Here is a 10035-nt window from a genome sequence, read left to right on the forward strand (position 1 = left end):
CCAAATTAAGCCGTTAGTTATTGGCTTAAAATGTTACAGTTTGCAATGAAAGTGGTTCCAAGCAGATAAAGCTGATAAAGGCTGTCCCGGGTCAGGCTCGAAGTACCCTGGGTACCAGAGGTTTTTTTTCTCGCGCGCGGCAGACGGAAATACTTCGTATCGCTTCTGCTCAACTGATTTTACTTATATATGAAGCCCTTTTCCATCCCTGCAGACAAAACACACCTAAATAAGTAAGAAACACAACATTTTATTGCATCAGTTACAACTTTACAAGCAATAAACAACAAGTAATGCTCAAAAGCGCTCGATCAAAATGTCTTATTTCTATAGAACTCTCCATCGATAAGGATACTTTGATCAGTTCAAGGCTTTGAAAAAACAACCAAGCTTTTTAATATGCTATAACCTTACTAAAAACACTTAAAAGTGAACATTTCTCAATACAGTTATTGAAATTTTTTCCTTCTAATGTCAAACAAGAAAGGTTGAGACTTATGGTTAAAATGAAAACGATGTCTTTCTTTTTCGAATAAACGGTCAGATTTATGGCCACACCCCTAATGTTTTTGGATGAATAGAATTTCGATAGGCACACGTATAACGAAAAACTTCTACTAATGCCGTTTTCTCAGTGACCTCGAACTTTCGACAAGACCTATCAGGATAGCAAAAACTTTCGGATGACTCAAAAAAGGACCCTAGAATTTTCGAAACGACTAAAGTTTCCCTTAAATATCCGAGCAGATAAACATTCTTTAGGGCATCTCCAAGTTAACTAAAAAGGCTTCTAGAACATTGAGAAATCCATTTTAGACACTTCTGACGTCTTTGGAAAGATTCGCTCGTTGGGGGCCTCTGTTGATTGGAGTCAGCGAAAGTACTTGAAATTACTGATCTAATAAACGAACATCCTTACTATTTAAGTCTTGAATCCAATCCGACCACCCAGCGACGACTGTTCCGTCATCGTCAATTCTATCCTCAAATTTTACCAAGTACCCTTCGTGTTTCCTATATGCCACGATCTGTCCTTTGCACCATCCCCAGTACTTTGTCACCTTTCCTGTTTTGTCCTTTTCGTCATATTCCACTTCAATCAGACTATTAATTAACGCTCTACCATTCGGCCTTCTTTTCTGACTCATTATATGCCGGCGCTTGTCTGGTGGACCTTCATCTCCTGAATTCCCTATGCTTGTACGCTTCCGTTTACTTTTTTGTTTACCAGGTGATGCCCTATACGAGGTTGTAACATTACCTTCGCAAGCTGCTGTTTTCACCGCTTGTAGGCGATCCTCCAGGTAAATGTTTTCCATTAATGCATGAAGAACAGTACATCCTTCCTGCAATGATTGTCTGTTCAATGCCTCAACTGGATTGGTAGTACATGGTCCTTCTTCCCAATCTTTCTCGTCCATTTCCTTAAAAGCCCTTGCAAACATTGCCAGGTGATTCAACCGACACCACCACTTGCTCCAGTGCTTCAGTTTTGTCCAGTTTTGGTTGTCAAGTTTGTCAAGCTCATGAGACAAGTCGCCCTCAATAAACTGTTTAGCGTCCTGTAATTTCTTGGAACCCGATAGGACATCGAAAATTAAGTAAACATTCTCTTTATCTCGTTCGTCTTCAATTTTGCGCGCTAAAGTTTTGAAGATACGAGTTTCAGCCTCGCTTCGGCAAATTAACTTACATACTCTGTTCACTGATCTTTGCCAATGAACACTGCATCCCCGGATGACTTTCTTGGCCAGTTCTTCACCGAGACATTCTTTCAGTCCTTTGTATTGGGCATCGTCGAAATCCACGAGTATAGACCTTAACCTTGCACCGTTCGAGAAACAAGCATGGTCATGTGAAACCTTCCCAAAAATTGTGGCTATCGACTTGGCATAAGTCTCGCCATCTTGTCTACTGCACAGTATTCTTGCGACGGCGTTATACACACATGTTTGATCGTTGAAAGTTACAATGTTAAGAAGATACGGTAAAAAGTCGTTACCTGTGTAGGTCACGTCCATAAATAAGTCTTCTGCTCTACTTAACAGAGTTGCTTGAAATGGCGACATAAAAAACGCGTACTTCCTGGCAGGCGTAAAAATGTACTCCGATCCTTCCATCTGATACTGTCCCATCATTTTGTTCACTTTTTCGCTTATATTCGTGCTTTCATCGTATAACTGGTTACCTTCCACTTTTTTCCTAATTTTATCAAAACCAAGTATCTCATCTAGTGGACGAAGCTCTTTATGAAAAGACATATATTTTCCAAGCGCCATTTTCCTCTCTCTCCTCACACGGTCGGCGTTAGCTGCTGGTGAACTGGCTTCAGCGGGAACATAACCAATTCCCAACCCCTTCATGATATCTTTAGTACTTTTAGTACTGTCATCAGAAACCACTTTCCGGATGTCCTCTTTAACTTTGCTGGACAGGATGTGTGGTGCTGGTTTTGAGTGATTGTGTTGCGTACCTGGCACAACACCAATCCATCGCCTTCCATCGTCACTGGATGGCCATATGTAAACCATATGTGCAGGGCATGGTCCAGTGGAAACAAGGGAATGACTTTCTCTGTGGTGTACACATCGATTGACCTTTTGTCTGTTAGAGACAACGTACGAGCAGTCAGGACCAGCACACTTCTTCACACCTTCACAAGGCCCTCTTCTCACATTTAATAAGGTATCCACACCATCTATACTTATATTGTGCTTGGCTGTTTGTGTGCTTCGTTTTGACAGCTGATTATCGTCCCAAATAAAATGAGGTCGAGTACTTGGGGCGAAATTTAACTCTCTACAGTCTTTAACGAAAACAAAGTTTGTTTGCGACGTCCCTGAGGCTGTGTCGAATCCTGGGAATTCATACTGCTCTTTAAGCGTTAATTCTATCCAATTTGCTGAATTCCTCAGGCAATCCTTTATTTTTGGCAGATGATGATGTCCTCTTCCAGTCCTTGTTCTTTTGACAACCTCTTTCTGTTCTGCTGTTTGGTGTAATGGATCGTTTATTGGATCCAAAACAAGGATATCATAAGGAGAATCCAGAAATTTCTTCCCTTTCTCGGAAACTTTGTACTGCCTCCATACTCTTCTGAATGACGCGCACCTTATTATGTTATATTTTATGTCAATCAACTGTAAATGAACAGCTTGTCTCAGAACCCTTGACCACCACCCTTGAGAACTATCTTTAAAAGTCTTCGTACCAACGGAATATGTCTGCGTCAGCTCCATGATTTTCTGCATTTCGGGCAGAGAGAATGTATCTTTCTTACTACCCCTTAACCATCCAATCAGCACTTCTTCTTTTACCCCTTCCTCATAGGTCTGCATTTTTCCGAGGTCTAAAACTGCCTGGAGTAGAAGCCTTATCGCTTCCTTTGCGTTGAAATCTCTTTTGTCTTTGATATCACAACTTGAACAACACTCGTCTACACACTGCAACCCCATCTGGCCTTCTCCAAACTTACTGATTATTTCCTCTCTCATACATCGTCCGCAGTATATAGAGTAGACCCAGCGCCATGATTGAATCAATTGTGCTTTTATCTGTTCTTCTTCACTTTTTGAACAGTTTTTGGTCCAGAAAGCTAAGCGTTGGTCGTCCTTTGACTCATTGACTAGAAGAAAACCATCAGCGCTGTTACCACTTCTTCCAGCTCTACCAAATTCTTGAATCATAACACTAAGGTTACGCATGCAACCCACCCTGAAAATATTGTCCACATGTGGACTGTGTGTGCCAACCTCATAGGACTCAGTGGCTTCCAATACTTGAAATTCTTTTCCTCTAAAAGCAGAGTCAGTTTTCTTCTTTACATCGTGAGTCATCCCTTTTCCATAGTAAGGTCTAACATTTTCTTCGCCCAATAGCAGCTTGAGTGATGACGTCATTAGTTCCACATCACTACGAAAATCCATGTATACGATAGCATATTCATCGCCTGATATATTCTTTATATCCGTAGCACATTCCGACCAAATGCCTTCCTTTGTATTTTCTTTTACTGATCTGGAAGTCTTCTTCTTTGGTGTAATGTATGACTTAATGTTCAACTTGATGTTGCTGCGATTGATCGAGCCTTTAATGAGGACAGGATTCTTCAAATAATCCGCGCACAAACTCTGCAGTTGGGCCTGACTCAAGGTGGCAGTTAACGTCATCACAGGCACGCAGCTGAAGCTGTCTTTAATTCCTTTGAAAAAGTCGTAGCTTGATCGAAAATCGGAGTTCCGATCAAACATTTTGTGCACTTCGTCCAAAACCAATAATTTGACATTCTTCTTGATTCTTTCAAGATTATAAGAAATGCGATTGACAAAATGCTCAGGAGTCATGAATACGATTGATGGGAAAGAACTGCCATTATCACCATTAAAAAGTCTGTCATGATTCAATTGTGCGTCTGCTCCAGCGGGTCTTCCTAACGCAATGGCATCTATGTTGACTTTCTTCAACCCCTCAATCTGTGAGTTTATCAGTGATATGGTAGGGCTTATTACGACTACAAATTTTTCGCGCTCGAAGAGAGAAGGCAATTGAAAGCACAAACTCTTACCACTTCCAGTTGGTTGTACAACTATCACATCTTGGCCGAGTTCAACGCTTTGAATGGCTTGAATCTGGAAATCGTTCAATGAATTTAAGCCAAATTTGGTTAAGTGCCCCTTCCAGACGATCAAATCGTCCTCTTTAACAGCAGGCAATTCTTCCGGTCGGGTATAATTAGCCGGAGGAGAACCTTCACTTCGTTCCATTACTGGGTCTATGTACAAATGTTCTATCTCATCAGCGTCGGCGTTAACACTTTCAGTTGGTTTTTGTCTCATCGTGGAGTAACCCGCAGAATCTTGTTTTTCCTGCGGAGAATGATCTTTTTCTGTGCTTACGGAGGAGGTAGAACAAACCCGGGATCCTATCTTATGATCTTTAAGATAGTCATACGGTTTGATCTTGTTAACTTTCTTGTTTTGCGTTCTGTCATTTTCCTCCTCCTCCACTTCTATGCAATCCTCGGTAGCGATAGATTGTAGATGTCTTTCTATTTCAATACTTGCATTTAGAATGTCTAGATCCTCAGTGTCTGAGATTACAACTTCGTCCTCTTCAACGCTCCCAACATCGCTGTTAGCCTGCAGAAGCACTAAGGAATGCAGTTTCGTGGAATAGTCCTTAATAGACATTTTCATTCTCAGCGATATCCAATTTACTATTCCGTCAACCACGTTATCTTTTTGGATGGAGTCCAGATTAAAAAGAACCAATAACCCTGAGTCTTTACCTCCGACTTCTTCCTGTACTTTGTGAGTATCAATTATGATGAAAGTTGAACGTGCCACGCCTACCAGAATAGCATAGGGGTTACATGTATAAACTGCAAAAGCCTTTCCCTTTGCATTTTTCGACTTTTCTAACGATTGTAATACTGATTTCAAATGCCTCTGCTTGTCTTCAAGGTTATCCGATGACTGCTTGGCCAAGATTTCTGTGGTGGTGTAATGCGTGTTTATAATTGCATGCTGATTCATTATCTGCAATGCATCGTATACATCTGCATAGTCGCTAACCTTTCTCAAGTGGTTGACATGTTTCGGAAGGGATCGTATGGTTTCTTCCGCCACATTTTGTATTAAGGAAGCAATTTTCTGAGCACAAACATCTTCACATTTTAGGAGTTCGTCGGCAATTTTCGTGCAAAGATAGACGCACGAATTACTTCCATCGCTTGCTTGAAAGTTACTTGCAAGGTCATTTTTAAGATCTTGTGATATTGATTTATTCTGAGCAGTAAAAGAGCTAACTACCTCATCCATGAGCTCCAGTGCCATTCCCTGATGGTTACTCAGTGATATGAACAATGAATCGGGATTTTCTTGACTCCACTGTTCAAACGTCTTGTAGTTATCCCCTGGTTCCGGAACACAAATAGACATCATCGCACGATGAGCGTCTGTTGCCGATGGTCTCTTGGAAGGATCCTGATCCCAGCAGGAACAAAGAAGCCTCATCCACTGTCTAGCAGTGTCGTCACTCAACCCTGTTAAGTCTACCTCTTTAACAGCTGGTCTTTCTCCTCTACGTATGTAGTCATAGATGAGAGCGGAATTAGCAAGTTCTCCCTCCCAAGGAGTTGAGCGGTCGGGCAAACTAAATTCTGTCATTACCATCCCGAGGCTGTACATGTCGCTTTGAAAGGATGGTTTTTTCCCTCTTTCGAGAAGTTCTGGTGCTGTGTAGGCTGCGGTACCCACGACAACATCATTATTAGAAGGCAGCATCGATACAGAAAACTGCTCGAAATCAAAGCGAGCCATACCAAAGTCGCCTAGTTTCACCTTGTATTTTCCCTCTCCGTCGTCGCCGATGAATACATTTGCTGCTTTGAGATCACAGTGGACGATATTATGGTTATGAAGGAATGCAAGTCCAGAGGTCACCCCATGCATGATATGCAGGCGAGTCAACCAAGGCACTGGTAGCAGTTCATGGAGGTCTAGTAATTCTCTCGCGTTATGGACCATCGTGACTTCTCCCTCAATTTTGATTTCCTTTTCCAGTAGTTCGGTGACAAGAAGTGATCGAGTAAAATCGACCCCAAAATGATGAAGGATATTGGGATGTCGCAGGTTTTTTAGACACTTAACTTCCTTTAACAGTTTTACCTTATGCTTGGGGGTGATGTTAACCATATATTCTTTACACGCCACTTCTGTGATAGTACCCGTATCTCGATGAAATTGACCTTTGAAGACTCGTGACGTAGAACCAATTCCTATCTGATCCCGCCCTAATTCCACTTTCGTTGGATCTAAAGTTACGTCTTCTCCTCCCGCAGGGATCCTTATTCTTCTATTCTTTTCCTTTGTTTGTGGTGGAGTCTCCTTGGCACACGTGTTTACTGAAAACACCTTTGACGAAGTGTCTCTGCCGCTAAAACTCCCTGAAAAAGAAAATAAAACTATATCTCCACTATACCTTCACAGAAAATAGAACAATATATCTAACAGTTATTCTACCATGGCATGCTGGACATGGAGTGATAAACAACCTGAGTTCTGAGTTTCTTTCTTTCATTTGTTTTTTTGGTCAGATTCTCAATCATGCGTCAACGAACTTTTATTAAAACAATTATTCTACTCGGGCTTGCTGGATATGAAGTGATTATAACTAACTCGTAGCGCCGAGTTGGTTATAATCATTTCATTAGACTTATTTTAGTGGGAGAGTGCTTCCTACTTTCCTCTCCACTATTTATTCGCCGAGAGTTAGGTCTTTACGCGGAAATCCCAATCTCGATAGTGAGGCCAATACAACAAACCAAGAACACGCACACTTCCTGTTCATCGGCGCCAGGGAATGTTGTACCATTTTGTATGTTTTTGGTTTTTTATGTACATACATTGTTTTTCATGTACATACAGGTGTGACTCGACGCACTAGAAGCTTAAGTGGTCTAAGAGCCTAATAAGCTTTAGCTTTTCGAGTATAAATAAGGTTTTGTTCGCCGTCTTCGATGGACTTCGTCGCATCGGACTTCGGATACGACTGATCTACGACAGTTTATTGTCCTTCATCGAGCTCTCTCGAGTTTTGGGCCGACCATATTACGAACAGTGTCCAAACTTGAGTGAACGAGTGACACATTTGATATCGGGGTCATCGAGTCAAAAACTTTTAGAACAGCATATGTTAAGGCAATTTATTAACAACAAATAACAAGCAAATACAAACTACGTACCGTGCATCCGGTTTGTAACTGTCCCGCGATTTGACCACAGACCCTGCGGAATCATCGGTAGTCTGAATGCACCAGGGATGTCGTCACACCTCAATTTTGGAGGACATTTGTAAGGCATGGGTTCCTTGTTTGCGATGTTATAAACTGGAGGGCAAGTGCGGTTCATTCTTTGCATGTAGGTTATTTGCCCTGCAAAGTCTAAAGGCCAGTCGTCAAAGCTCTTTTTCTTCCCACACTTCTTCTTCTCAGTCCTCTTCGGTTTCTACGGAGGTTGCAGACACCGAATTAAAATATTTACATACTCTCGAGTCTGATACAATTTTAAAATCCTTCGACTCTAACTTCTAACATCTGAATAGTTATGCTTATGCTTGTTGTGAAAATATAAGTGGACTTGGAAACATGTTGGATGAGGTCATAATTAAATTTTCTATAATGTTAATTGCATAGTATGACATAATGTAACAGTAATCATATTTTATTGTTTCGTACCTTCACAGCGTTCCTCCTTGTAACAACAGCTTCTTTGCGTTTTGACTCTATGCAACACTAAAAAGGAAGTGAAAACTTAGTTTGGATCAGAGGAAAAATACAAGTATTAAAATGGTAGACGGACGAGGAAGAGTTAAAATAAATTTAACAATGCTCATAGTTTCATCGCGACCCATCGCAAAGACCTGCAAGTTTACCGAAGGACTGGAAGGAGAGTGGTAATTCAGATTGGAAATCTCACATATATTCTTCATCGCGACCGATCGCAAAGCCCTGCAAGTTTACCGAAGGACTGGAAGGAGAGTGGTAATTCAGATTGGAAATCTCACATATATTCTTCATCGCGACCGATCGCAAAGCCCTGCAAGTTTACCGAAGGAGAGTAGTAATTTAGATCGCAAATCTCACAGACATTTTTTTGACGGCGAATTTACCGAAGGAAGAAAATATATATGATACATGGCAAACGAATATTTCTCATTGCGGCCTGTCGATAACACTGGAAAACAATGAAGCCAACACTAGTACTCCACGAAATCGCATTGGTAGTAACACGACCTAAACCACAACAGCGACATAGAAAAGAAGGTACACAAACGAAGCCATGCCATGGAAGGCATTTTTATTTGTTTTCCACAGTGAAAAATTTGAAGTTAGAAATGTGAAATTCGAAGCGAGTGAGGCACTTTGACACAACATTGTCACTATCAATACAATATTAACGCGAACCACATTCTGTTATCCCTGTGTGTTATCTTCTTGTTGAAGAAATTAAAACTGCAAAACTGAATGTTTGGATTTGTTTCTACGCGGACAGCCATTCAAAAGTTGATGGCATTAGTAGATCGGCCCAAGCATCCAGCGTGATGAAGTCACATGAAAACCGGACTTTGAATGTTATAGAAGGTTATGGATAAATAATCAGGTCTGTGATATATTATTAAACCCTCGACATGGGACCCAAAAAGATATCTGAATCGAGAAGACTACATAAATTATCTTTCTCGCAGTAGCAAAGACGCTTGTGATATCAAGTGCAATCATGTTAGCGGACATTTAACCAAATCGGGAAGGAACGTGTAGATCGGACTCGATTGAGCAGCGGAAATCGAGCGTACAGCAAAGAGTAGAAAAACAAACCCAGAAAAAAAAAGTTACCCTCGTCCCTCGACCCTCGACCCTCGACATGGGATTCTCGACCCTCGACCCTCGACCGTCAACAAAAAGATAGACTCTGACAAATAAGATCGTGTTTACTTTGCAAGTTTGTTTCGCCAGAAGCGACGGTTATTACTTTATTTGCAATTTTGCGAGTATTTCTTGTGGTTTTAGGCAAATGAAAGAAATTCTTTGGCTGTTTCATCGCAGCGAGTTCGGTGATCAGAAGCAAAATTGAATATTTGCAAGCCAAGCAAAGAACATGTCAGAACCTGCAAGGATTAGGTCATTGGTTGGGAAATAACCACCGTACTGTGTCACTCCAGTGACCACAGATTGAAAGCGTGAGAGAAAATTAGCGTTACTTTCGATTCTTACCAAATTTGGACAGTGGGATGATTTCATCATTAGCCAATTACAGGCTATTTTTCAGCTCTTTTCGTCATATCCCCCCCTTGGAAGAAGTTTTGTCAAGTTAGCTAATTTAGTGAGCAAGCCACCGTAATGGCGGTCGCCGTCGGCGAAATGTTTATTTGCTCAAAATTGGGGCAAAATCTTTCGGAGATGGAAGTCAGGACATTTGTAAGGATACAGAAAGTAATTTGGGACCAGTTGCTGGCTTCTAAGGCTGAATTTATCCA

The 10035-nt window shown here is 41.2% G+C and overlaps 1 protein-coding gene across 2 annotated transcripts in view; it reads right to left on the reverse strand.

Annotated features, from left to right (window-relative positions):
• The window catches only part of LOC145463435 (uncharacterized), a 9009-nt gene extending 684 nt beyond the window's left edge, over window positions 1–8325 (reverse strand). The window contains exons 1-3 of one of the 2 annotated variants that reach the window (XM_081447189.1): window positions 8237–8325; window positions 7745–8006; window positions 1–6946 (exon numbers count right to left, since the gene is read on the reverse strand). The exon at window positions 1–6946 is cut by the window's left edge and continues 684 nt beyond it. In XM_081447189.1, the coding sequence (XP_081303315.1) occupies window positions 891–6946; window positions 7745–7919 (6231 nt within the window). In that variant the 5' untranslated portion in view covers window positions 7920–8006; window positions 8237–8325 and the 3' untranslated portion in view covers window positions 1–890. The other variant, XM_081447190.1, reaches the window with a different exon arrangement.
• Window positions 8326–10035: the final 1710 nt, after the last annotated feature.

The sequence above is a fragment of the Orbicella franksi genome, chromosome 12, assembly GCF_964199315.1.
Source record: "Orbicella franksi chromosome 12, jaOrbFran1.1, whole genome shotgun sequence".
NCBI lineage: Eukaryota > Metazoa > Cnidaria > Anthozoa > Scleractinia > Merulinidae > Orbicella > Orbicella franksi.